Here is a 27,738-nt window from a genome sequence, read left to right on the forward strand (position 1 = left end):
GGACAGAAGTGAATGACCAGGGAAGGCAGGTGTCACCACTGCTGTCCCCTCCGACCCCAAAGTCCTGGTGAGGACAGACAGGAGGGACTTGGGCTGTGGAGGCCTGGGGTCTGAGCCCAGACAGATCCCCAAGGCGGAGTTCCAGCTCACTGACACACGCTGAAATGCTGCAGACATCATTTATTTGGAGGGAGGGGGACACGTAGCCCTTAGATGCCTCTACCACACTGTCCCCCAGGATGCCCATGGGTGGCTAGCACTTATAGAAACCTGCATTTTTTTTTTTTTTTTTTTGCCTTGCAAACTTACTGGGACATCCTGACCTGTCTGCTGAATAAATGGTCAAAAGACAGGTAGCCTGAGCCCATGGCCACAACTGGCAGAAGGACACTCAGCTCTTAGACCAGCCTCAGCCCCACCCTTCCCCTGACCTCAAACTACAAAGTGGATGGAGCGTGTTTTCTGGCCTTTTTGGGTTCCCCTCATCTGACTTTCTGGGGGCCACAACCTTGACCTTATCTACCTGTCCTACTGAGCAGTGACTTCCTGTGAGCCGCTCAGGCTTACCCCTGTCTTCCTCAAAATCCCCTGCTGCCCGCTTGGCCTGGGGCCTGTCACTGCTGGGGACTCCCTAAGTTTGTGGATAATTTTTTAAAAAATATTTTATTTATTTTATTTTTGCGAAAGAGAGAGAGAGAGCACGTGTGCATCAGGGGAAGGGGCAGAGGGAGAAGCAGGCTCCCCGCTGAACAGAGAGCCCAATGTGGGGCTCGATTCCAGGACCCTGAGATCGTGGTATGAGCCAAAGGCTGACGCTTAACCCACTGAGCCACCCAGGCGCCCAAGTTTGTAGATAATTTAAGAACTACTAAGGCCACACTGAGGGGCCCCTATTCAGCGGTTGTTCTACTCCCAAGAGCCCCCAAATTTCAGGTCTTCTTCAGCCTTCCTTCTTTCAAGTCTTACCAGTCCTATGTGCTGTGTCTCAGAGCCTGGGAGGATGCCCGAACTGGCACCCTAATTTGCATTAAGGTATCAAAGCCTGTGGAATGTGGTGGATCTCTCTCCTAGGCTTTGCCTGCAGTGTCTGGGCCCAGTGGAGGAACCCATGAAGATATTAGGCTGGTGGGACAGTTTGTGGTCCTCAACCACATCACAAAGAAACTCAGGTACAGAACATGCCTCCATACCTCCCCAAATCCTGAACCCCCCTGGAGGAAGTAGAATGAGAGAGCCCAATTCGGGGCCCTTCCTCACACTCTGCCTCCCTCCCACATCTATCTGTCCCTGGCTGTGTCTTCAGCTCCCCCAAGAAAAGGAACAGGGGCTGGGACAGCAGAATCAGAGAGTGGGGATAGAGGCTGGGTTGCCTCTAGGCCCCCTCTGTCCCCTCCCCAGCCCAGGTAACCTGAGCCTGGCATTTTGTCCGTCTTGGAACAGCTGACAGTGCTGTGGTCGGACAGCTGGTGGGGCTGGGCTGGCCTGGCTGGGGTGGGAGCTTGGGCTGTTATATGAGACCCAGAGTCTGCATCTCTCTACCCTGAGCTGGGAGCTGTTGTCCCACCCGTCATTGTAGAGAGCTGTGGCACCATGCTCAGGGGCCCAGGGCTGCTGTTCTTCCTGCTGCTGCTGGCTGTCTGCTTGGGTGTGGACACAAGGGATCAAGAGCCTGAGGAGGACTGGAGTAGAGACCCAATGCCCAGGGGACAGAGGGTCTAGAGGGTTACTGAAGCCTGCCCCCACACCCAGCACCCTACTTCTCTGCATCACACCCTCTTGTGGCTTCTCCCTCTTTCTGCCCCATAGCCCCTGTACCCAGGTTCAGTGCTGTCTGTTGCAGGAGCTGAGGGCCGGAACCAGGAGGAACGTCTGCTCGGGGACCTGATGCACAGCTACAACCCCCACCTGAGGCCCGCTGAGCGCGATTCGGACGTGGTCAATGTCAGCCTGAAGCTCACACTCACCAACCTCATCTCCCTGGTGAGCCACAGGCCCGGAGGACAGTGGGGGAGATAAAGGCCCAGTGTACCTGGCCCCTGGGACCTGCTAGGGAGAGGCAGGGGAAGGACTCCACAGGAGGGAGGCTGGGGGGCTAGAAATCTACCACGAGGGCTGCCCAAGAGGCTGGGGTCCTGTAGTGCCCAATGGGGGTCTAGAGGGACTAACATCTGGAGAGGGCAAGTGATAGGGGTTCAGCCTGCTGTTCTGTACCCGTAGAATGAGCGAGAGGAGGCCCTCACCACCAATGTCTGGATAGAGATGGTAAGAGACCACCCCACAGTCTTTTTCTATCGGGTCCCAGGGCCCTTAGAGCTACCTGCCTTCCCCCATCCCCTCCCTGCCTCCTCTGACCCACATGGGCTAGGCTCCTATTCCTGGAGGGAGCAGAGGGTGACTTGGCAGAGAGCAGGGCCTGGCAAGCCCACTCCCCCTGCAGCAGTGGTGTGATTATCGCCTGCGCTGGGACCCACAAGACTACGAAGGCCTATGGGTGCTGAGGGTACCGTCCACCATGGTGTGGAGGCCGGATATCGTGCTGGAGAACAAGTGAGGAGGGACGCAAGCAGGGGTTGGGGGGGACAAAAGGACACAAGGGTAGGGCCCAGTACAAGGGGGCTCCGGGGAAAGGGCCGGGTGAGCAGAAGGTACAGACGGGGAAATACTGGCAGGGGCAGGTGCCACCGGAGGCAGGGCCGGGCCAGCAGACCCAACCCCTGGCCTGGCTCCATCTCTTCCGTCCCGGGTCCTCTCTGGTGGGCCGCTGCTCTCCCTTGGCCGCGGGGATGAGGGCAGCTGCCACAGAAGCCATCAGGAGTGAATAGACATGGAGGGCTGCACTTGGGGTCACCTCCCACACTTGGCAAGAGCTGGGGAGATGTTAGTACCATTGTGACCAGGCCCTGGTGATGAGGGGACAGGCCGGAGGAAGCCCGGAGGTGGGTGAGGTGGGGGGGCCCTCTGGAATGAGGTGGTGGACCCTGTGGCCGCGAAGGGCTGCTGTCCCCAGGCCCCATCCATGCAGGGCAAGGGCTGGCCTGGGGCTGCCGGGGACGTGACCCCTCGCCCCAGCCCTGCGGCCCGGCCTGTGCACAGCGTGGACGGCGTGTTCGAGGTGGCCCTCTACTGCAACGTGCTGGTGTCTCCTGACGGATGTGTCTACTGGCTGCCACCGGCCATCTTCCGCTCATCCTGCCCGGTCTCTGTCACCTACTTCCCCTTCGACTGGCAGAACTGCTCCCTCGTCTTCCAGTGAGGCCATTTACCGGGGGCAGGGGTGGTGGGGAGGGATTCAGAGTGGCCCTAAGAGGAGCCTGGCTGGCTGGGGGATGCTACGCATTCTCACCAGAGGCCCGACCCAGCTCTTGGGGGGCCTGTGTGCTTGTCATCTTCAGACACCTGAAGATGCCCACGTCCCTCCCTGCTAAGCCACAGTCTCCTTGCTCGTTCTCCTTCGCTGCCTCAGTTTCCCTGCCTGTACCCCCAGAGGAGGAATTAATGACCGGGGTGGGTGGGCAAGAAGGCACACACTAGTGTCACCCCTCACCCCATGGAAAGGTGGAGGATGAATCAGTCTTCTTATCCAGAAACGGGGTGGGGGGGAGAAGGTCTGTTTGAGGGTTTTTCCCATAATTTAAAGAAGCGTTCTTTTCACAAGGAGACCCTCCTTTTTTTTTTTTTTTAAGATTTCATTTATTTGCCAGAGTGAGACACAGCAAGAGAGGGAACATAAGCAGGGGGAGTGGGAGATGGAGAAGCAGGTTTCCTGCCAAGCAGGGAGCCCAGTGAGGGGCTCTATCCCAGGACCTGAGCTGAAGGCAGATGCTTAATGACTGAGCCACGCAGGCGCCCCTCTGGGCTGCACTTTTGAAGGCAATACTGTCCACAGCTGCCCTTGGACGATCATCTGGGTGACCTCAGAGGTGGCTTTACCCACACTCGAATGTATCCCCCTTCCCTCCCCATCTCCCAGGTCCCAGACCTACAGCACCAATGAGATCAATCTGCAGCTCAGCCAGGAAGATGGCCAGACCATCGAGTGGATTTTTATCGACCCTGAGGCCTTCACAGGTAAACTCCCTCCCAGGATCCCTGCTGGACCTGGCCTCCAGGGAAGAACCAGACTAAGCTCAGATCCCCTTCCCTGTAACCCAAGGTGAAAACCACAGTAATCCATAAAAAATTATCTTTAAAGGCTCAACACAGTTCTTCTCTCCCAGTTTGGGTGGGAGGGGAATCATGTATCCAGGCTCCTTGGATGGTGCTCCTTTGGGCCTGCGCTGGCCACCCTGCAGCTAGGGGATGGGGGTTTCCCTCTCTGCACCCACCCTGGCCTGCTTCCCGCAGAGAATGGGGAGTGGGCCATCCGGCACCGGCCTGCCAAGATGCTGCTAGACGTGGAGGCACCAGAGGAGGAGGCAGGCCACCAGAAGGTCGTCTTCTACCTGCTGATCCAGCGCAAACCCCTCTTCTATGTCATCAACATCATTGCACCCTGTGTCCTCATCTCTTCAGTCGCCATCCTCATCTACTTCCTTCCTGCCAAGGGTACCAGGAGCTGGTGGGAGGGGAGCCCTGGCCCCAGGCGGTAGCACAGGGACGAGCTGGGAGGACACAGGGTTGGGGTACTGCACATAGGACCACCTGTCCCTGGAGACCAGGGCCATTGCCCTCCTTATGGGGTGGGGGCGGTGCCCCACAGCAGAGAAATTGACATCAGCTCTGAAGACCTCTTGGTTATGGGCAGCGGGGGGCCAGAAGTGTACCGTCGCCATCAACGTGCTCCTGGCCCAGACTGTCTTCCTCTTCCTCGTGGCCAAGAAGGTGCCCGAGACCTCTCAGGCAGTGCCACTAATCAGCAAGTAAGGCTGCCCCCTCACGTCTACCGCCCACCTCCCCCAACCTTGCCCAGAAGTCAGGGCAGGAAGTCCCTCCTGCCACTCCCACACCCACCTCCCTCAATGCCAACCCCTCACCCTAAGGGATTGGGGGTGTTGGCTGCCAAGAGTGGGGGTGCATCTAGAGATGAAGGGCCAAAGGGCCCAGCCCCACCTCCTGCCCACTCAACCCCGGCAGGTACCTCACCTTCCTCCTGGTGGTGACCATCCTCATTGTCGTGAATGCCGTGGTCGTGCTCAACGTGTCTTTGCGGTCCCCCCACACACATTCCATGGCTCGTGGGGTCCGAAAGGCAAGGCCCCTCCCTGCCCACTCCAGCGTCCTCCCGTCCAGTCCACTCACACACATCCTCCTCTCCACCCCTTCCCCTTCCCTACTCACCTGCCACATTCAGTGGCAAACACCCCTGTGTATATCTTGAAGCATGTGCCCCATGGATTAATATAATCCTGAGTGTTTATTATGTGGCCAGTGTATTATGCATGCAGACACGTTTGATCATCACAGATCTCCCACAAGGTGGGTTTTAGTCCCATCTCCATTTTGCAAGTGAGGAAGTTGAGGCACAGAGAGATTCATTAACTTACCCAAGGTTGCCTGGCGAGGAAGCAGAGGCAAGATTCCAACCAGGCAGTCTGGCTCCGGAGTCCATGTGATCTGCAGCCGACTGGGACCCTTGTTGCAAATGCAGGTTCTCAGGCCCACCCCAGGCATTCTGGACCAGAACAGCGGGGGTGGGGTCTGGAAACCTGGGTAGCGAGTGCCTTGGTGATGCTGCCATGCACACAAGTTGGAGGACCTAGGCTCCCTGTGTCTAGCACAGAACAGTGGAGCTGAGCAGGGTCAAGCCCCTGGCCATCGTGTGCTGCCTCTGGGCCCCTAGTGGCTTGAGCCCTCCCTCCCAACCTTCCCCTTGGGCTCAGAAACCCAGCTCCATGCCAGGTCAGCTGGCTTCTAGGCGAAGCCCACCACCAAATCCTCTCTCTAGGTGTTCCTACGGCTCTTGCCCCAGCTGTTGCGGATGCACATTTGCCCACCTGCCCCAGCAGCTGTGCCTGACCCCCGGCGCCAGCTGCAGAACGGCTCCTCAGGATGGTCGCCCACAGCCGGGGAAGAGGTCGCTCTCTGCCTGCCTCGCAGTGAACTTCTCTTCCGGCAGCGGCAGCACAATGGGCTGGTGAGGGCAGCGCTGGAGAAGCTAGGTGAGGCTGGGGTTGGGGGGTGGGGATGACAGTGGAGACCCTCCTCCCCAGGGACTCTGGATGGGGAGGGCTAGCTGTCAGTCAAAGGACCAGGCAAGCAGATGAGTGTTGATAAGTGTCCTGGGTGGGGAGAGAGAAGCTTGGGCCCCTTGGGAGAGGCTGCCTTCTCAGACTAGTTCTTCTCTGCTCTATTCCCTGACCTTACCCTCTCTCCCACCAGAGAAAGGCCTGGAGCCAGGGCACAGCCAGGAGTGGTGCAGCAGCCTGAAGCAGGCCGCCCCCGCCATCCAGGCATGTGTGGAAGCCTGCAACCTGATTGCCCTCGCCCGACACCAGCAGAGTCACTTTGACAGTGTAAGGGGGATTCAGTACCCGGGGAGGGACGTGGAACTGAGACGAAGGCAAGATGAGTGGGGTGGCCGTGGTAGGGCGATGGGATGAGAAAATTGGAACTGGGACATTGGGGCCAGGGGACTATGGCAGAAGGCAGGTTAAGGCCTGGAAGTAGGTGAGAAGGGCCCAAGGCCATGGAGAATAGAGGCCTGCTGGATGGCCAAGGATGGCAGTGATCCAGGACAGGCTTGGTGTCACTGCTGATCATCCCACACCCCACCTTTCACCTCCAGGGGAGTGAAGAGTGGTTCTTGGTGGGCCGCGTGCTGGACCGTGTCTGCTTCTTGGCCATGCTCTCACTTTTTGTCTGTGGCACTGCTGGCATCTTCCTCATGGCCCACTATAACCAGGTGCCCACTCTGCCATTCCCTGGAGACCCCCGCTCCTACCTGCCCCCACCTGACTGAGCCAACCAGCTACCAGCTGCTGCTAGACACGTGGAGTCTTGTCAGCTGGGTTCTTCAGTGGCTGAGGTCATGATGGGCCCTTTGGGAAGTGCCCTGCAGGGCCATGTGGGCCAACGGCCCTGAAAAAAGCATGGGAAATAAAGAGACCGAGCTGGAGTCCTGGAGTGGCTGAAAATGGCTGTGGGCAGTGTGTGCTCTTGGGATCACTATGTGGCACTGGCTAGCTAGTCCTGGCAACCCCATCACTTCAGCAAAGCATTAGCAAGTCCCATCATTTCTTTTTTTTTTTTTTTAAGATTTTATTTATTCATTTGAGAGAGATAGAGCATGAGCAGAGGGGAGATAGAGAAGCAGACTTCCCACTGAGCAGGGGGCCCAACTTGGGGCTCAATCCCAGGACCCGGCGGAGATCACGGCCTGAGCCAAAGGCAGTTGTTCAACCGAATGAGCCACCCAGGTGCCCCTTACTCCCATAATTTCTGAAGCCCTAAGGACTCTGTCTTGTATGATGTTCCCAACTAGACAAGGTCCCATCCCTCCATGCCTAGGCCTCCCTTCCTTTTTACAAGTTCCCCAAAGGTCCCTAAAGGAGGCAGGTCGAGACAGGTGCGAAATGTTCTCTTGAAAGAATGGCAGCAGCCCAGTCCAGCTGCTACTCTCCCTCCTCTGACTTCTGGGCACTATAAGCAGCCAATACTCACCTGCACCAGTGACCTTTGCATTCTATGCTTTTTTTGTCATCGATCACAAAAGATTCCATGAATTAAGAGCTCCTCAGGTCATCATGGACAAGTAAGAGTCACTATTCCCCCACATTTCAGATGGGCAAGTTGAGGCCCAGGGTAAGAAGGGCTTCCCAGAACACTGGTGGCTAAATAGTCCTGAGTCCAGAATTCCCAACCCAATTCTAGACACTAAAAGAAAGATTCCATGGCCTGGAAAACAGACCCCTCTTCTTTTCTCAAGGGCTGGGGCATTTGCACTGGTCCCAAAGGATGCTTAAGACAACCAAGAGGTAGGCAGAAAGGCTGGGAGGTAACAGGGAATCACTGGGCTTTGCCTTCTGAGAGGAGACCCTGACCAGCTTCCCCTGGCCCCACTTAGGAAACGAGATGGCCAGCTGAGGTCTTACTGGAAGAGAGGAAAGGCCCTGCTTTGGGAGTACAGCTGGGGCCTGAGTCTTAGAGGTGATAAGACAACTTGAGCAACTTATTCGTGCCCCTTGAGCCTCTGTTTCTTCATCTGTAAATGTGGGTACATTTACATTCAGTTCCTATCTACCCACATCAGAGGATCAAAGGTGCAGGTGAAAGTGACTCCCAAGTGTGAAAGTACCACGTAAAAATTGACAATGGGACATTGCGGGGGGGGGGAGGAGGACCCCGGAAATAGCCCCCTCCCCCAAATACAGGGTTGCTGGCTTTGGGGCTCAACCACCAACAGGTTCACTTCATTAACTCCAGTTTATATGCGCGCTCCCCCTGTGTATTTGGAGCCGAGATTTAGATCCGGGAGGCACTTTGATGATGGTGGGCCCATCTGTGGTTCTTGTAAGCTTTTCACTAGCTTTGTCACGCGGGGTGAGTCTCTCAACTTCTCTGATTGCCTCAAAGGGCGGAGATGAGCTCTTTATCTCCTAGCGCAAGTAAGCAAAATTACAACACTACACTTACTGCGGGCGACTAGGTCTAGCGCCTGCGACTGACGATCCCGTTCCATCCGCTCGGCAACCCGAAGAGGCAGGCGCTATAATACAGTGTGGCCAGTACCCCCAAGAGGAAAGAGCCTCGGGGAGGATCGCGCAGCCTGTCTGGGGGTGGAGTCGGGATCTGTACCAAGCAGTGAGTCCAGAGCCCGCACAGTCAGCGACGCGGCTCTGCCTCTTTCTCCGAGCCGCCGCGGGAGGGGGTCGGGGCGCCCCCTCGGACACGCGACAGGAACCCGGGCAGAGCGAAGAGGCCCCGCGAACCTGCCGGCCCCCAAACACGCGCCTCAGCGCAGCCACCCAGGGCGGGCGTCCCGAGATACCCGCCCCACACAGAGGTAGGGCGCCGACGTTCCGCTGCGCCGCGCGCAGCCGGAAGTAGCCGGGCCCTAAGCTGGGGGAGACCTGGCGGAGCGGAAGTCACTCCGTGAGGCAGTGGCGACGGCGGCGGTGAGAGGATGAACAACAAGTTCGACGCGTGAGTGGCGCGTGGCCGCCCCACGGGGCCCCTTCCCCCAACCGTTCCCCGCGCCCGCCCGCCAGCGGGGCTGGGCGGCGGCAAAACTCCTCGGCGCCGTCCTCCCTCCCGGGCTTGGGCTGCGGGCCTCCCCGGCCCAGGCGGCCGGCGGGGAAGAAGAGGGGGCTGGGGAGGCGTGATGAGGGGGTCCCAGAGACGCCGGGGTCGTACGGACCGACGGCGAAGCGCGGGGTCCGGGGGAGGAGGTGGCCGTGACGCCCGGAAGCAGCTTTTTGGACGCCCCGCCCCGGTGGGTGCGGGTGGCCGGCAGCGTGGAGGGGCGGAGACCGCGGCGGTTTGGGTGTTTCCGCAGCCTGGCTGCCCTGCCTCTGAAGCCGGCTTTCCACGCACGCTCTCCAGCCTGGGCAGGTCACCACGCCTCTCTGAGTCAGTGTTCTCATCTGCAGAGTGGGGACGGTAACTGCCCGGGTCCGAGAGTTGGGAAGGTGCAGTGAGACGATGTGGCTGTTGCGCCTAGAGGCTGCTCTCAGTTACGAAATGCCCCTCGTCTTCCTCAGCCTCCTTCCTACTTCCTTTCTCCTCCCTCTTTTCCTTTCCAACACACTCACGGGGAGCTGCTCGTTTTCTTGCCCAGCGGGCACACTTGACGTTGCCCCCGTCTCTACTTCCGTGTCTACCCAATTGGTTCCTAGTTCAGCATCAATTGGAAATGCAGAAAAGAGAGTATTTCCCTCTAGCGATTGTATCTTGAGGTAGTTTATGTTCTTATCTCTCTTCTAATAATCTGGTAAATCTGATCTCCAAAGACCTGGATTTCCAGGCCCAGACCCACCAGTTTCCCAGTTATTTGACAGTAGAAGAGTTACCCAGCCATTGTTATCTAAGGCACATTAGTGGTTAGTGCCCTGCTGCTGCACGGCATGTGATAAAGATCAAATCACATTCAGCAGTGCCTAAAGGTACTTTGTGAACTGCTCATAGTGAGGAAGAAATGTAAAGTGGCATCACTGTTTAGGCTGTGACCGTCTGCTAATGGCAAGTTGGGATTTTTCCAGTACAAGGAATGCTGGTTTGCAAATTCAGGAGTCCTGGGTTTCAGCACTCTAGGCAGCTCCTCAGGAATGTTTCCTAGTCGCTGAGAAGTCTCTGGGGGCTTGGAAAAAGTCTGCTGCCTAGCTGAGCCCATCTCAGTAGGAACAGCCACACTCCCCCTCCCCCTTTTGTACCCCTCATCTTAAATCTCTGCGGCACCAAGTTCCAGATCTAAGTCCTCCCTCAGTGAAGCTTTCTGCAAACCCTGTTCCTCCGCTGAATCAAACAAATCAGAATTTCATCTTAGGAAAACACTTTATGGGTCATCTAGTCCAGTCCTGCCCAAATCATTTAGCAGTCTGCAGTAACCTAATTTAAGAATGGTAGTAATGGCTTCCATAGGCATCTTGCTAGGTACTTTTCACGTATTATTTCTACTCCTAACAACCCTGCTAAGGGGGTCGTGTTACCTCCTTCTACAGATAGGAAAATGAAGCCCCTTGAGGTTGGGTAACTTGTCCACAAAAACAGGAAGCCCATGTGGCAGAATTCAAATGCAGGTGTGTTGTTTAACCTAGGTTCAAGTACCTCTTGACAAAAATTAACCTGGATCATTTTTAATTAGTTTAATTATTAGCTATTCCTTATACCGAGTTGGAATTTTTTAACATCTCCTAGCTATGCAGGAGAAAACCAAAGCATTTCATTTATTTGAAATTAGCAATTAGAGACCACACTCCTGCCCCAGGCTTTGAAGTTTATTTCTTTGAGTAATCTCTACACCCGTCATGGGACTTGAAACCACAGCCCCAAGCCCAGAGCTCCTCTGACTGAGCCAGCCCGGTTCCCCAAAAATCTGCAGTTTTTAGACCATTGTTACATTTTGGCTTCTATACTCTAAACCACATGGTTCCTAAGGACTGGTGCCAGTTTGCCAGCATCATAAAAGTCCAGTGCCTGGAGCTGGGTACTGTAGTCTAGTCTGATGAGCTCAAGTTAAAGAAGAGCTCTAACTTACTCTACTCTGTGGGCATGACTTCGACCTAGGAATATAATTACACCCTACCTCCCACATCTGTCAAGTCAGTTAATGCCCCTGTCATTGATCCTGTTGACATGATGTAAAACCTAAGATGCTTTCACTGTTCTGCAGTCCCAGACTGATTAATTTTCAGCTCTAGATGCCATACTCCATTTTGTCACTATTCTCTCTCTGCTAGCTTTTGGCCCTTTTTTAAAGTATTGTCCAAGCCACCTGTTTGGCACTCATCCTATTTATTCTGCCTTGTATTGCTTTGATTTTATTTTATTTTTTAAGTTTTAACTTAATTGAGAGAGAGTGTGTGCACACAAGCAGGGGGGTTGGGCAGAGGGGAGAGGAGGAAGCAGACTCCCCTCTGAGCAGTGATCCTGGTGTGGGGCTCCATCCCAGGATCCTGAGATCATGACCTGAGCCAAAGGCAGACACTTAAGTAACTGAGCCACCCAGGTGCCCCTATTGTTTTGATTTTAGAAATGTATTCGTTAAACATGTTTGTTGTCTGCCTCTGACTGATGCTGGACATGTAAAGATGAATAGACCAAGTTCGTATCCACAAGCGTCTAGTTAGTATGAGGACAAACCTGGGCAGAAGTTTGATGAGCTGACTTAGAGCCACTCAGTCTGGATAGCCTTAGAGATGCTAATTGCCCTCCTGAGTCTGTGGAGCACTGATTTTTAGTCCTGATTGTATCTTGGCTCAAATCCAGCTTTAGGCTGGGAAGAGTAGCCTCTGGAACATAGGGTGCAAGTGATTTGCCTTAAGTATGGGCTTCGAGGGCAGGGTAGTTGGCTAGCTCCACTCTCAAATAACACAAGATGAAGGTCCGTAGGATTTCCTTTTACCATCTCTGAAGGGAATCAGGAAGTGTGGTCCAGGGATCTCAGTGGCACTGTTTCTTCTCAGATATAATTATTTTTGCTATTCTTTTTCTCTTTCCTTGTTGTGATTAGCAGCAGAGAAAGGAACTTAGCCCCAAGGAACTTAGTAGCTCCAACTTTTCTTGGGACTAATAAACTGCCCCTCTTCAAAATTTAAAGGGAAGGGACCCCAGAGGATATAGTGAAGGCTAAGAGGTAAGAAGAGAGGGAAATGGCTTGAGTCCTGAGGTGTGCCCCAAAGATAAGAATTAGCTCTCTTGGGCCTATTTGGTATAAAAAACCATGAGATATTTTTGATTGGGAGCCCAAAAAAGTAGCCATGACATTATAGCTGAGACAAGTACAAGCATTTATATGGTGAGATTCAGAAGAGGGGAGCCTGATCCAGCCTAGGGAGAGATTAGGAAATATTTCTAAGAGAAAGTGGCCCTCATCCCGAGTCCTAATGGACAAGTTAAGTAGGGGAAGAGACCACACGGTGAGTATAACAGAGGGGTGAGATCGGGAAACTGTAAGTAGGCTGATAACACAAGAGTGGAAGGAGTTTTTGGGGACCAAGAAGGAGATGATATTTGGCACATAGAGAGCAGGACCTTTGTACCCAGCTGATTCCCAAGTATGTATACCTCATCTCAATCAGATCCTTGGGGACAGGCAGTCTAGCCTCTGATACAATAAGTGGCTTGGTAAATGTGGGACTTGGTGCTATACAGGTTCCTTTAGGAAAGTAAACCAAACCATCTCGAGTTTAATAAAGGGAAAGAAGTATAATAAGCACAGATAATGTTCTCCCAGAAGTCTGGGGAGGTCAAACTAAATCAACAAGATGGCAGCATCACAAACAAAGCCACTTTTCTCACCACTTTCTCTGCTCCATTTCCTTTCTCCCTACTGGTTTTCTTTGCTCTTGTTCATTGTCTACCCTCATTGCTTTTCTCATGTGGGAGCCATGTAGTTGTCCCAGCTTCTGAATCTGTATGGTCTTTTATCTCCTGGATGAAAAGCCAAGGAAGGAATCTGCTCATAATTATGAGCAAGACCATGGGGCATCAGTTATTGGCCAGGCTGGAATGCCCTTTATTCAAGTGCCCTTCATACTCATTCCTTGAACAGAGTGGTGTAGGGTCATTTATGGCATCACGCACCTGAGTATACCCTACAAGTAGGGCTGTGAAATGAGCAGAAAAGGCACCTCATCACATGGCTAGTTTGTGCATTTTAATATTTATTGAGTGCTTTTTATGTGCTATGCACTGGAAATTTATGGGCAAAAGAAAATGCAAAATACTTTGCAACATGTTTCTGTAGGTATATAAGGTTATCATTTGAGCATTTCTAGATCCTTTCTTGAGAATTACCTAATTCCATTTGACTAGATAGTCATTAGGGCCAAAGGTGATTTTGGAGAAGAGCGATGATAAGCTAATGGTCCAGCTCTAAATTAAATGACATTCTTACTATCTTTGTGAATTCACCTTCCGTTTATCTTTTTGTCTGAATCCAGTGAGCTTTAGATGTACCTGAAAGCCTTAGGGTAGTTCACTGCTTCTAGAAGGATAGCATCTACTGTACATTTGACAAGTGTTACCAGGCAAGAAGACATTCATTCCCTCTTTCAGTCATTTTTTTTTCTTTTCGTTTAACATTGATTCATGTTTAATGTTTAACATTGTGTAACATGTTAGGGCAACATCTTCTTGTCCTTGGTGCTGGAGATACAAAGATTAAAAAGACTTCTAAGAGATCCCTCCATTTAATAGGAAAAATAGACATAGGAGGAGTGGCACCTGAGGCTGAGGGGTAGTGTTTGCAGAAGAATAGCTGTGGGACTATAGATTGCTTTGGGAGATGGGAAGGGAAAGAAATATCAGTAGGCAAGAATCAAATTCTAGAGGATCTTAAATTTCATTGTACTTTATCTTGCAGGGTGTGCATCAAAAGGCAAGGGATGGTTTTAGGCATGGAAGTTAAATGTTTGATGGTTTTAAGCATGGAAGTTAAATGATCAGATTTTTTTTTTTAAGATTTATTTATTTATCTTAGAGAGTGAATGCACATGTGCACATACACAAGCACCAAGGGGAGGGTCAGAGGGAGAGAGAGTCTTAAACAGACTTTGCACTAAGCATGGAGCCAGACGTGGGGCTCAACACGGAGTTCAACCTCACAACCCTGAGATCAAGACCCTAAGATCACGACCTGAGCTAAAACCAAGAGTCAGATGCTTAACTGACTGTGCCACAGAGGTGCCCCTCAGATTTGCATTTAGAAAGATGCTGGTGGCTATGTGGAGGATGGATAGAGGGTGGAAATGATTTGTGTTAGGGAAACCATTTAGGGATTTATTTTGATAACTGAGATGACAGAGAAGTGGGCCTGAGCTAAAGCAGTTGCAGTGGGGAAGGATAGGAGAGATGGTTAGAAATGTCAAGAAAGATAGGTAAGTTTTCAAACTTTATTTGAAAGGCCAAAGCAGTTATACAATCCAGATACTCTTTATTATCAATTCATTATTTTTGGCCAAAAAAAAGAGAAATCCATTAAACTGTTTGTCTCTTGCTTCTTTGCCTGTCAGAAAACTGGAAGACAGGGCTACCTAGGTGGCTCGGATGGTTGGGCATCTGCCTTTGGCTCAGGTCATGATCTCCAGGTCCTGGGATCTCTCTCTTTCCATCTCTGTCTCTGTATCTCTCTCAAATGAATAAATAAGATCTTTAAAAAAAAGAAAGAAAACTGGAAGACAGTGTTGTTTTGGAATTCATCCTAACTGCCTTTCTGTACTCCCTTGCTCTTCCCTCATCTCTTGTACATCTCATTGTATCTATTTTGACTGACTTAGGGTTTGTTATATGATAATTCATTTGACCCGGTGGCTTTGCTAGGTAAGCAAGAATCAGCTCAGTCATGGCCTAACATTGTCTTGCCTTCCCATTCAGATTGAAAGACGATGACAGTGGGGACCATGATCAAAATGAAGAAAACAGCACACAGAAAGATGGTGAGAAGGAAAAAACGGAACGAGACAAGAACCAGGGCAGCAGTAAGAGGAAGGTGAGTTTTGTGCTGTATAGATAGAATTGCCTTTGGACTTGAGACTTGGTTATCTTGTGGAACCTGTTAGGTTAAGGAAACCAGATTAACTTGATGGCACCCTATTTTGGAATATCTGCTGCCTTTTTTTTTTTTTTTTTTTTAGGGTTTATTTATTTGAGAGAGAGAATGTGAGAATGTGTGTGCACATGTGCTCAAGCAAGGGGAGGAGCAGACGGAGAGGGGCAAACAGTATCCATGCTGAGCATGGAGCCAGATTTGGGACTCGATTCCAGGACCCTGGGATCATGACCTGAGCCGAAATCCAGAGTCAGACACTTAACTAACTGAAGCACACTGGAATATCTGCTTTTGTTCTCAGAAAAAGATTGTTGAATCACTGGCATTCATGGTGGGAGTTAGAACTTTTCCCTTGCCACAAGATCTTGAGATGTTGCCTTGCTTTCCAGCATTCTCCCAGCATGACGAGATATTAACCCTGGAGTTTAGCAGAGCTATTTGTTGCTTCATAAGCTGCTGCTGCTGAGTATTTAATCCTACATATCCCTTGAAATTTTAGACTCTTTAGTTGGTAATAATCTAAACTGAAAGTGACTGGGAAAAGAGAAAGTCTAGAGAAGGAGGGATTGATAGATTTCTTTCTCTTTCTTTCTTTCTTTCTTCCTTTTAGGGTTTTATTTATTTGTTTGTTAGGGACAGAGAGTGTGCACAATCGGGGAAGGGCAGGTAGAGGGAGGATCAGGCTCGCCACTGAGCAAAGACTCTGAGGTGTTCCAGATCAACTTCTTTTTTGACATATCAAAACAGTTGTTTCTCTCACAAGGCCGAGGACTATCCAGATACAAGCATTGTAGGTGCTAAGAGAACACAAGATGAATGAGACTATGGGTCAGGGGCTTCCATTTAATAGTAATAGTAATAATGATAGCTGAAACTGAGCACTCACTGTGTGCCGGGCACTGTACTAAGCACTTTAGATCTATTAATTTATTTGATCCACTCAGCAACCCTATGATATGGTTATGATTATTTTCTTCATTTTGTAGATAAGCAGCAGGGGCACAAACAGGTTAAACAGCTTGTCCAGGTTACTAGCCAGTAAGTGATAAAGTGTCATAGAGGAGGCGATATTTGGCCTGGGAATACTTGGCTGAGATAAGATATAAACATAAATACCTAAGATAGAAAACACAAAGTTACAAATGCCGTAAGAATACAGAGAAAACGTTACAGGAGCTTAGAGTCAGTTAACCACTAAGGAAATTTACTGGTAAATGGAATCTTGGGCATAATGCAGGTAATCGAGGATGTGTCCTTTTTGTGGAGGTGATAAGGGGTGACACCGTAAAATGTTTTCTCTGTCTCAGATCATGTGAAAAATGCCCCAGATTAACACACCTTCTTTACTTGATAGGCTGTTGTGCCTGGACCAGCAGAGCATCCCCTGCAGTACAACTATACTTTCTGGTACTCCAGAAGGACCCCTGGCCGTCCCACCAGCTCACAGAGCTATGAACAGAATATCAAACAGATTGGCACCTTTGCCTCCGTGAGTACTTACTGCTTTAATGTAATGAGCCTTGGTAGAACATTTGTCCCTATATTTACATCATAGTGTTTTTTTACTTTCCTGGTAACTTAGGATTCTGGTTTCCTTATTTGACTGAGTCCCCAAGGTCAGGTTTGTTCATTCTTAGATTTCTCATCAGACATCCATAGGTAACATGCATAGGAATCAAGAAGTATATGAGTTGTCAAATTGACTGTAAGGGGACAATACAAAAAAACAGGTTTGTTTAAGTAGATATGTACTGAGTCCCTATTGCATGCAAAGTTTCATGGAGGATAAAACATTTTATAATACGCTATATCTATTTTTATGAAGCTTGACAGTAAAGTCAAGAGTAAAATTCAAAAGTTTTTCTTACATTAAGAACCTCTATTAATGGGGCACCTGGCTGGTAGAGCGTGGAACTCTTAATCTTGGGGCAGAGAGCTTACTTAAAAAAAAGAACAATGAACCTCCCATTAGGGTTTTGGGTACGTTAGGAACTGTGCATAAAGTAGCATCTTTTTCCTGTGTTCAGAAAGAAAATTAAATCCTAATCATTGTTTTTGTAAGTACTGTCAGAGTCAGAAATAGCCCCAGCTCTGTCTCTCTACCTCATGGGTGGCTAGGTTTCCATATCTGCAACTAACACTAGTCTTGTTCAACAAAAATTTTTATGTACTTCCTACATGCTGTACATTTGATTTCTGGGCAGAATCAAATGTAGGATTTGTTGTTTTCTTGAAATTGTGGAGGTTTTTTCCTATTTAAAATGCAGACACTAGAAATGGAAACTCTAACAGTAAACATTACAATAAATTGGTAAAGAAGAATGACACAGTAATAGGCACTTGATGTAGTTTCCTTTGATCATATAATAACCCTATGAGATCAGTGATATTATCCATATTTTACAAACAAGAAAAGTGAGACTTATATTAAGTATCTGATCAAAGTGTCAAGTCAGTCATAATCTACTTGAAGTGGAGGAGCCAGGATTGAAACTTAGGTTGGATAGGTTGTAAAAGTTACATTCCAAAACCCGTACATTCTTTCATTATGCCAAAATGCAAGTCAGGTGTCTCTGATTTTTTTAATGCTGTTTTCTTAGACAAACTATTTCTCCATTTATTATTAATCAGATATATGCATGTATATATGTCATATGTATCTGGTAATCAGATTAGCTGATTACTCTGCTGAGTTGATATCATTTCAGCCCAAAGCAAGGATTTGTTTTAGTGAGCCTGTGCTTCCTTATTTATTTTATTTATTTTTAAAAGTAGGCTCCATGCCCAGCATGGGACTCAAACTCGTGACCCTGAGATTAAGGGTTGCATGCTCCTCCGACTGAGCCAGCCAGGTCCCCGCCTGTACTCCCTTATTACTGGTAGATCAGGCTTTTTTGTAATACTAAAAATAGCTTGTGCACTGGGTGCATATTTGGTTCAAGGAATGTTTGTTGAATGAATTCACCAACAGTTCTAAAATGAATTAAGCTCTTGCCCTTAGAGAAGTAAGTCATTCTTTTAGCGATAAGTGCTATATGGAAGGCTGAAGTGCTCTTGAAGTTCAGAGGAAAGAAGAAATTAATTCCAGCTTGGGGAAAGCCTCTTTGGAGGAGATGGGCTTAAAATTAAAGAGTCCTGGTGGGCTCATTCATTAGAACATGTGACTCTTGGGGCACCTGAGTGGCTCAGTGGGTTAAAGCCTCTTCCTTCGGCTCAGGTTGTGATCCCAGGGTCCTGGGATCGAGCCCCAAGTCGGGCTCTCTGCTCAGCAGGGAGCCTACTTTTCTCCTCTCTCTCTTTAAAAAATTTTTTTAAAGATTTTATTTATTTGACAGAGAGCACACAAGTAGGCAGAGCGGCAGGCAGAGGGAAAGGAAGAAGCAGGCTCTCTGCTGAGCCGGGGAGCCTGATCTGGGGCTCGATCTTGGGACCCTGGGACACTGGGACCCTGGAATCATGACCTGAGCTGAAGGCAGAAGCTTAACCTACTGAGCCACCCAGGTCCCCTTTCTTTTCTTTTTTTAAGATTTTATTTATTTTATTAGGGAGTGTGTATATAAGTTGGAGGGGAGAGAGGCAGACTCCCTACTTAGCAGGGAGCCCAACATGGGGCTTCATATACAGGGCTCGATTCCAGGAACCTGGAATCACCACTGGAGCCAAAGGCAGATGCTTAACTGACTGAGCAACCCAGGTGCCTCTTCTTTTCTTCTCTTTGGCATAAATGTTGAATTGACTAGAGCAACATCGTTAGCATCATCTGGGGTATCATTCTTCTAGAATCCATGGATGTGTGACCACTGTTGGCTGTCTTGTAATTCAAGGCATCAGGAAATGTCTCACAATATTAGGTTCCTCACAGAGAAATAATCACATTGTGGAACATTTTATCAAATCCAAAGCAGTATTTCTCAGTGCTCCTTAATCCTAATATTTAACCATATTTAAAAGTTCTCAAAGTCAGGATGACTACAAAGGCAGTGTCTTAAAATGGAAAGAGCATTGGTCTTGGGGATCACATGGCTCATCTGCTATGGTGCTGGACTCAGGGCAGGGCAAATTCTGAAACCCATTTTTTTAACCATGAAATGAGGAACGTAGTTGAGATTATTTCTTTTTTCAAAGACTTTATTTTAGAAAGTGTGTGTGTGTGAGTGGTGGGAGGGACAGACGGAGAGGGAGAGGAGAGCAGACTTCCTGCTGAGCGCAGAGCCTGATGTAGGGCTGGATCCTAGCACCCCAAGATCATGACCTGAGGCAAAAGCAAGAGTCAGACACTCAAGCAACTGAGCAACCCAGGTGCCCTGAGATTGATTGATGGATTGATTCATTCTTTATTTTATTTTATTTTATTTATTTGAGAGAGAGACAGACGCTGTGAGAGGGAACACAAGCAGGGGAGGGAGAAGCAGGCTTCCCGCCAATCAGGAAGCCTGATGCAGGGCTCGATCCCAGGACACTGATATCAGGACTCGAGCCAAAGGCAGACCCTTAGCAACTGAGCCACCCAGGCGCCCCCTGAGATTATTTCTGAAGTCTTTTTTTTGTGTGCAGCCTACATTAAAGTCTGAACATTTATTTTGCGGTTTCAGTGAGGAGTTTCAAATACCAAAGTTGCCTAAAGAGAAGGAAGAGGAAATCTTTTGAAGCCTAATAATATTTCTCAAGTTTTTTACTTCATCTCTCTTGTGATTTGGATGGTGACTGAGATTCTGTAGTCTGACTATAGAATTGAAGAGACCAGACAGCTAATAAAGCAGCGCTCAATCGGGGAATTGGGGGTGCTGGTATACTTTCTCCCTAACCACCCCCACCCCCCAATTCCTAATTCACAGTGAGCTACAAGTTCTAGTGGGTGTATTTTGATTCTTCCTACTGTGTCAGAGTGGAAAAAGATGTTTGCTCGTTTAATACGTATGGCCACTTAACTCTCCCTCGTTGCTATATACAGTTAAACATAGCGGTTGTCGAGATGAGACACTGCTTCAAAATCCTATGAATGACATTTGTTCCTGACTTCTTTGTAACATGAGACAGTTCCATGTTCCTATTCTCTAGAGGAACAGCCACTTCATAAAGTGTGAGGTGGTCTTCTCCTTAGTTACTGTCCACATTTAGAAGTATGAATCTCATCTCCTCAGTGCCCCGTTTTCAGCTATGCATTGTGATGTCTTGCTGGGTGTTTGTTCAGAGCCTCCTCATTGCTGTGTTGGCAAAGACCAACTGTCTTCACACTGTTCCACATTTTTTCTTTCTTCCTAAAGTGTGCCTCTTCACTGGCCAGTACTTCGTGGGGCCAGTACCTGTTAGGGAAGTAAGGTCTCCTTATCATGGCACTACCGAGAGAAACAGGAATAGCTTGATGAATAGAAATAAGCATGCATCTCATAGAGAAATACGTCTGATAAGGCATGCATCTAATAAGAAATATGTCCAGTTTTCTAACAGGATTATGAAGGAGGGGCAAGGAGAAACATAAATTTTCTAGTTCAGAAGAGGAACTTAAACCCCAGATATGAGAAGCCGAGTTCTGTTTGGTTTTGGTCATCCTGGCCTTACCAAGGGCACCATGGGTTAGAGTAGTGCATGTTGTTGATTCCATCACTTATGCTCAATAACCAGACAGAACTAAATGTATTCATTGTAGTTTGTGCTGTATCTGCCAGTAAGCAGTCTGCGATTGAAAAGCGATCAGACTTCATGGGGATGTGACTACAGCATGATGACTGTAGTTAATAATACTGTATTTTTTACAAAGTGATTTGGTTCTAAAAAATTACATGTATGTGGCACTTAATATACCTCAAGACTAAAAGGATTCCGCTGTGTTAGGACGCCTGGCTGGCTCAGTCGGTAGAGTGGCACTTTTTTTTTTTTTTTTTAAGGTTTTATTTACTCACTTGCCAGAGTACAAGCAGGGGGAGCAGCAGAGGGAGAGAGGGAGAGAGAGAAGCAGGCCCCGTGCTGAGCAAGGAGCCGGATTCAGGGCTGGATCCCAGGACCTTGAGATCATGATCTGAGCTGAAGGCAGACACTTAACTGACTAAGCCACCTAAGCGCTCCGACTATAAGCCTCTCAATCTCGGGGTCATGAGTTCAAGCCCCGTGTTGGGCATAGAGCCTACTTAAGAAAAAAAATAAACTGAAAGGATTTTACTCTGTAAAACAGGGTCTAAACAGCATGCAATGATTATCCTAGGGCTTTCATAAATAGGGGTCCTGGCTGAGACTGGCATTTTCCACCTAAAGAGTTTATTCTTGTATCAACAGTATTTTATTTCTGTACTTCCCATACAGCATGCCTTCCTTCCCACATGCTTCCCCAAATGAAAATGTGTGCTCCAAAACGTTGAGTCTGTAGCAGAGTGTCTTCCATGTTTATGTTCTTCTCTTAAATCTCATACTCATTCAAAGAAAAAGGAAGGATACATCTTTTGTGCTCTGGGGCCTTCTCTCTACAGGTGGAGCAGTTCTGGAGGTTTTATAGCCACATGGTACGTCCCGGGGACCTGACAGGCCACAGTGACTTCCATCTCTTCAAAGAAGGAATTAAACCCATGTGGGAGGTAAGCCTGGAGGACCTCAGACTGCTGTTCTGAGTGTTTGCGGGGGTTTTTTTTAGCCCTGCTAAGGTTAAACGTATTTAAAGTTTTCTCTCAAAGCTACAACACTATTTGGTACATCCTTGGAGCTAGGACCTCTGGGAAAAGGCACTGATGTCATCGCTTGTCTGTATGTTAACAAAGATTTTTTTATCACTAAAGTGGTATAACAACATTAAAGGACTTTTTTTTTTAATTACCCTCATTCCCATTAAACTGGGTGTGTGTGTGTGTGTGTGTGAGAGAGAGAGAGAGAGAGAGTGAGAGAGCGAGAGATACTACTGCAGTGTATATGTGATTGAAGTAGGTAAAAAGTGAGCTGGAGTAGCTGGCAGTAGCTGGAGGCCCAGAGCTGAGCTCTGTGATCTCTTTGCTGTAACCCATCTTCTGTTCTGATGCCAGGGCATTTTTTTAGAAGACAAATGTGAACACATACATACACACCCAACTATAGGCCCTACGCAACTCTGCATTGCTCACATTATCTTGCTCTCACTAACCCTCCAGGCCTCATCTCCCAGCATGCCCAGGCCTTCCCTTCGGAGCAGCTAGCCTTCTTCTTTGCATATCTCCCTGACACACAGCCCCAGTTTGTACGCAGACGTGTTTTTCTCGATGCCTGCAGACCCTTCGCCTTTTTTACCTAACTGTATGTCCCTCAAGACCCAGGTTAAATGTTTCCACTTCTTGAGTGTTTCTGTCTTTTTCTTCTTTAACTTAGTGTATCTCTGTTATAGCAACACTTGTCAGACTGTACTGCCGAGATTAATTTTCTTGGCTTTCTCCTCCACTAGACTAGATCTGGTAGAGACTGTGGCTTCACGTCTGTATGCTTGAGACTTAGTGACACTTGGTAAACTTCTAGTGAATGAAGCGAGGAATGATGTGTGTTTGAAATCTGACATCACTTTATTTTGATTCCAAAGTAGTTTGACAAAAAGAGGATTATTTTTAAAGGGTCGGTTTAGCCATTCATTGTTGTGGCTGATACCAAGGAATCCCACCTTGTTTTTCTTTTTTTATCATTTTTTATCTCCCTGGTCCTACCACCGTTTTTCCTATAAAGTTGAATAACTGAAAAGTGACAAGACGTCTTAAGTGTTCAAGGGATCCTTGGCTTTTTTCCTGCCACATACAAAAGTAAAAGACTGGCAAAACCATATTTTAACTTTAATGCTTTCTCTCTTATACAGGATGATGCAAATAAAAATGGTGGCAAGTGGATTATTCGGCTGCGGAAGGGCTTGGCGTCCCGTTGCTGGGAGAATCTTATCCTGGCCATGTTGGGGGAACAGTTCATGGTTGGGGAGGAGATCTGTGGGGCTGTGGTCTCTGTCCGGTTTCAGGTAAGCTACCCCATGGTCAGGTTTGGTTTCTTGTGTTGCCTTTGCTCTCCTCACTGCCTCTGGTTTGCTTTGACGACTCCTTCTGTTCCTCCTGTAGGAGGACATTATTTCAATATGGAATAAGACTGCCAGTGACCAAGCAACCACAGCCCGAATCCGGGATACGCTTCGGCGAGTGCTTAATCTACCTCCCAACACCATTATGGAGTACAAAACCCACACCGACAGCATCAAGTACGTTTTGGGGGTGCTTGGGGGGTATGTCCCTAAGCTTAGGAGAAGTAGGTCCTTAGTTGGGCCCGGAGGAATACGGTCAAACAGGAGCCAGACTTACGGAGAAGGGACAGACCAGTCTTCCCCTCTAGTGCTTTTGGCCACTTGTAGCAGTTCTTTGCTGGTGAGGCTCCCTGCCCACCTACACTGTGTGGCACTTTGTATCAGAGAGAGCCCTTCTGCACAGTCCCAGTTGCGCTGCCTGGGCTTGCTTTATTTACACAGGCTGTCGTGTCTTTCATTCACTAACCACTATCTTAAAATGAAAGACAAAGTGCTCTTCGTTTTCTTGCTGTTTTTTAAGATAATTTTACTGAACGGTCAAGTCCTCCTCCCTGTCTGCCCCTCACCCCACTTTTGCATGTCTTTTTAACCTGTTAGCGTCAGTCTGTTTTCTTTGTCCTGGGAAGTTGACTTCTTAATGGGAGTGAAGACTCCCACTTTCCTGTGTCTATAGAGCTGAACTTGTAGAGGAGGGAGAATAGTGTGGTTGTGAGAGCAGAATCTAAGGGGGAAGCATGAATGCCAAAGTGGGGAAGGAAGCTTTGTGATCTACCTAGGACTTGGGGTAGCTAGAGTTGAATGTCCACAAATGAGAATCACTGGTTGGGGTTGCTCCTTCAGTGATCGAAGCCATAAATAAATTCAGGTTACTATGAAGAAGTTGTGGGGAGTGGCTGTCAGGTTTTCTCAAAACTGGAGGGAGAGCTAGCCAACTAGGAGTCGGGACTTTTAGGTTTAACTCTCTCCTTTGACTCCAGTATCAATATGTGCCTTTGGCAAGTCTGTGCCACTCTGCTTCAGTCTCCCCATCTGAAAAATGGGGGATAATAATACTTTACCTAACAGGGTTGTTGCGAGGCTGATTTAATCTTTGTAATTGAAGGTCCTCAGGTGGAGAATGCTCTTATAGGACGAAGTATTATTACTGCTATCATCGTCATCATTAGTAATAATATCATCATCATGTTATTCTTATTAGAGACTAGTAATGAGCCCAGCGATGCTGTTCAGCAGGGAAACTTTGGGAATCTTTTTCCCATGCATTCACGGAGAATGTTGTGGGTGGAGTTGGCTTAAACCAGCTAAGTGCCAGTTTGTTATTGGGAACACTGCCGCAGGAGTTGGTCTGTAATCATATGGCTGGCTGTGACTCACCCGGAGCCACCAGCAGTTTATTAGCCAGCCATGGCCCCGGTTGCTTGCCGTAGCAGTTCTGAGTTAGCCTTGTTTTTCTCTAGGCAGATTTTCCCATTCTTCGTTCTGGGAGAAAATAGTTTCTGCCCTCCAGCCAGACACAGTCCAAGCTGGAGGGGTCCACACCACTTTTTCTAGGACTCTTATGTTCAAGGTTCCCAAATGCCCTCCATCCCCCATTCCCCTCAAAAGCAAGCTTTCACCTGGATAGGAAAGGGAAAGAAGGTATTGTTCAACTCTGCCCTCTCCACTATTCTCACTCTCTAATACCCTGAGGCAGTTCTTCCTGACTTTTGTAGAAATGGGTGAACACGTCCTTACAGAGTCTAGGAGAGCCTGTGGGCTTTGCCTTAGTCTGCTTCTCGCTGCTTTATCAAGAGATCTGCCTAGCACTCCAGCCCTGCAGCTACAGGGACCAGAAACCCTCCTTGAGTCCCAGATGCTACTTTCCCTCGCGTCTCCCTCTCTTTCCTCTCCCAATGTGCCCACCTTTTGCACTTCCACTAGAATGCCAGGCAGGCTGGGCCCCCAAAGGCTCCTTTTTCAAAACCTCTGGAAGCCGCGGTTGAATGTGCCATGACCCTCTCCCTCTCTGGATGGCACCATCATTGAAGCTGGCATCACCGGAGTCTCTTGTTCTGTTGGCGTGCTACCTGGAAGATCCTTCTGTCCTGGACAAGAGGAATTGGAAGAGCATTTTATGTTTTAAGAACAGGCTGACACGCAGCAGCTACAACAACAGCTGAGATCACTTAATAAATGGTGCTAAACTAGCTTGTCTCATGCTCTCGCTCTTTATGGTGCATCAAAGAAGTGGCCTTTCGGACTGACTGTCACCATATTAAGGAATGGCACAGACTTCTCCGTGGAGGGCCATCTGGGGAATGCAGCCTCATTTCCATAAGCCCATTGTAGTGTCACATGGTATTTGTTCCAGTTCTGCTGAGGTCTGACATAATGAGGTGACATCTCGCTCTCAAAATGAGACCCCATTTTCTGGTACTTGAATTTTAGTTCCCATCTGGTCACGGTGATGACTAGACCAGAGTGATTTCTGATTAGAATTCAGCTTGAAAGTCTGTTAAGGTTGGAAAGGGGGATCCTTGGCCTTTGCTTCGCTGACTTTGTTTGCCTTTACTTCAAAGAACTCTCTTGCTTGGAGGTGAAGCCCTGCTTTTTTGTCTGTGTGTGGCTATGTGTATGTAGTTTCCTTGCTTTGTGTTAACAGGGTTTTCTCACTGTGCCAGAGCTGCCCAAGCCACGAGCTCTCTGCCAGCCTTCTCCCTTCTGTTTTCCATTTGGAGCCAAATCCTCTTCCTCTTTGAGCTAGTCCTGCTTGCGAGGTTTCAGGGTTCTAGCCCTTCCCTCTCTCCTGATCCCCAGGGTTGTTGTGCATCAGGATCTGGGGTGGGGAAATGTCTTCGTCCTGTAAGGTTTGCTCCTTAGGGTATCAGACTGTACTGCACACCAGCCCCTCAGATGCTTTGTGGCTTGGCTTGTACTCACTGCAGCACAGCCTTCAGGCCCCTGACCTGCATGTAGGATTTCAGCAGGTCTCATTACTCTAAGTTTTCTTAGGAGCTCCTACCCAAACCAGAAGTAAACAATTTTTGCAGAACTCTAGGTCAGGTCGCCTGATGGTGTCTGGAAGGTGGCTGTGGGTGTGATGTGGAGTTTTCCAAAGTAGCTCTTCCATTTTGGCAGCAACACCCTGCACTTCTCCCGTCCTGATTGACCACCAGGCTGCACATGGCCCGGGATCTTACAGAACACACAACGGGGCTAGCACTGAACATTCTGGAGGTGTTTGTGTGATTGTTTCTCTGTTTATCGCCTATCCAAAATTGGTTGAAATACCTGGAAAACAGGAGATTTGTTGGCATATGGAAATGCCTGTTCTCTATGTTTTCAGCATTTGTCAAAGAATTACCTTGTATGGCCTTTTCCCTCTTGCCTTCCAATATTATGTTACATGTATTGACCTTGATTGCCGCCATATAACTAGTCCAGGAGATGAGCTTGATGTCACCATCCAGAGTAAGAGTTGATCGGAAAGCACCAAACCCACGCGGAGGCCCCGGTGATCATTGCCAAATGTCAACAGAAATCAGAGCTGTTCTGCTTTGTTCTAGTCCTTGTGGCTCTCCCACTGGAGATTGATTAAGCCCAGGAGCAGCACCAAGAACTTGAGAACTCGGGGAAGTGAAGGAAGAAGGAACAGTTCTCCCCCAAGTTCTTTGGAGAATAGGGCTGCTGGAAATAGTGAGGGGCATTTTTCTAGGAATGGCTTCAATTTCTCAGTCACATTTCTCTACCTCGCTGTATCAGTCCAGTTTTCAATGTCTTTTTTCAACTGTTCGGTTTTTCCAGCCTTTCCCTAATCATGCTGCTTGTGTCCTTTTCCTGCTATACTCCTAGGTGGGCTGAGGCCAGCGCTGCTGCCTGGTGAGCTGCTTCACTGTAGAGGGGATGCCTGCCTGCTGCGTCCTACTATTCATTGCCAATAGTTCCGCCCCCTGAAGGGTGAGCAGGTCCCATTGAGAAATGGGAAACCTGTTCAATTGAGTGTTAGCTCAGGTGCATGGCTCCTCTTAATGAGACCAGTCGTAGTTGAGATTTCATAGGTTTGGGTCCTTGCAAACATCGAGTAACTAACTGTATCCTCTTTTGAGGAGAAATTTCATAACGCAACCAGACCTGCAAACACCAGTGCATCACCAGGATAAAACCTGGCACAGAGCTACATAAAGTACCAGTATCTTTTGTGAGGAAATTCCTCTTTGGAACAGTCCCATTGAGTTCCTTTGTGCATCTGGCCTGGAATGGAAAAGGGGAAGGCAGGGCCAGCTTCACTCAGTAGGCCACAGCACTGGGGATTCTGACCACACCTCTCTGCACAGGAAGTTGAGGGTAGGTGTCTTCTCCTTATTACTTTATTCTAGAAGAGAGATGGATCAAACATGGAGACTTTGCTCTACCACATCTAGATTTCATTGTATTTGAACATTGAACTTTGTAGGCAAGAATCAGCCATCCCTTCTCCTATCTTGTCTAAATCAGAGTCATAGCTTGCTGGCACTGAGTCACGCTGGCAGAATTGCTGGCCTGGCTTTGCGTTTATGAAATGTCCCCCCATACTGATGTTTAAAGCAAAGAAAGCCCAAACTAGCAGGAG

At 48.7% G+C, this 27,738-nt stretch overlaps 2 protein-coding genes and 1 long non-coding RNA gene across 11 annotated transcripts in view; 2 read left to right on the forward strand and 1 right to left on the reverse strand.

Moving 5' to 3' along the window:
- The first annotated feature begins 1,531 nt into the window (after window positions 1-1,531).
- CHRNG (cholinergic receptor nicotinic gamma subunit) lies at window positions 1,532-6,898 on the forward strand. 4 transcript variants are annotated; one of them, XM_047721353.1, is made up of 12 exons: window positions 1,532-1,645; window positions 1,841-1,980; window positions 2,218-2,262; window positions 2,438-2,547; window positions 3,070-3,249; window positions 3,971-4,068; window positions 4,345-4,545; window positions 4,745-4,859; window positions 5,074-5,188; window positions 5,885-6,098; window positions 6,319-6,452; window positions 6,725-6,898. In XM_047721353.1, exons 1-12 carry the CDS (start codon window positions 1,591-1,593, stop codon window positions 6,896-6,898), a joined length of 1,581 nt encoding a protein of 526 aa, XP_047577309.1. In that variant the 5' UTR covers window positions 1,532-1,590. The 4 variants fall into 4 exon arrangements, with proteins under 4 accessions (XP_047577309.1, XP_047577311.1, XP_047577310.1 ...); XM_047721355.1 differs by having other exon boundaries at window positions 3,094-3,249; XM_047721354.1 differs by having other exon boundaries at window positions 2,441-2,547.
- LOC125095216 (uncharacterized) lies at window positions 4,171-5,895 on the reverse strand. Its single transcript, XR_007125823.1, has 2 exons — window positions 5,484-5,895; window positions 4,171-4,536 (listed from the first exon to the last, which is right to left on the reverse strand). It is a non-coding gene; the product is annotated as an uncharacterized LOC125095216 (long non-coding RNA).
- A 2,025-nt stretch (window positions 6,899-8,923) lies between the features above and the next one.
- EIF4E2 (eukaryotic translation initiation factor 4E family member 2) overlaps window positions 8,924-27,738 on the forward strand; it is a 29,877-nt gene continuing 11,062 nt past the window's right edge. For 2 of the 6 annotated variants that reach the window (XM_047721364.1, XM_047721365.1), the window contains exons 1-6: window positions 8,924-9,081; window positions 14,971-15,085; window positions 16,500-16,634; window positions 21,607-21,711; window positions 22,941-23,093; window positions 23,191-23,327. In XM_047721364.1, coding sequence (XP_047577320.1) covers window positions 9,062-9,081; window positions 14,971-15,085; window positions 16,500-16,634; window positions 21,607-21,711; window positions 22,941-23,093; window positions 23,191-23,327 — 665 coding nt within the window. In that variant the 5' untranslated portion in view covers window positions 8,924-9,061. The other 4 variants (XM_047721367.1, XM_047721361.1, XM_047721363.1 and 1 more) reach the window with 4 other exon arrangements.

The sequence above is a fragment of the Lutra lutra genome, chromosome 3 (assembly GCF_902655055.1).
Source record: "Lutra lutra chromosome 3, mLutLut1.2, whole genome shotgun sequence".
Lineage (NCBI taxonomy): Eukaryota > Metazoa > Chordata > Mammalia > Carnivora > Mustelidae > Lutra > Lutra lutra.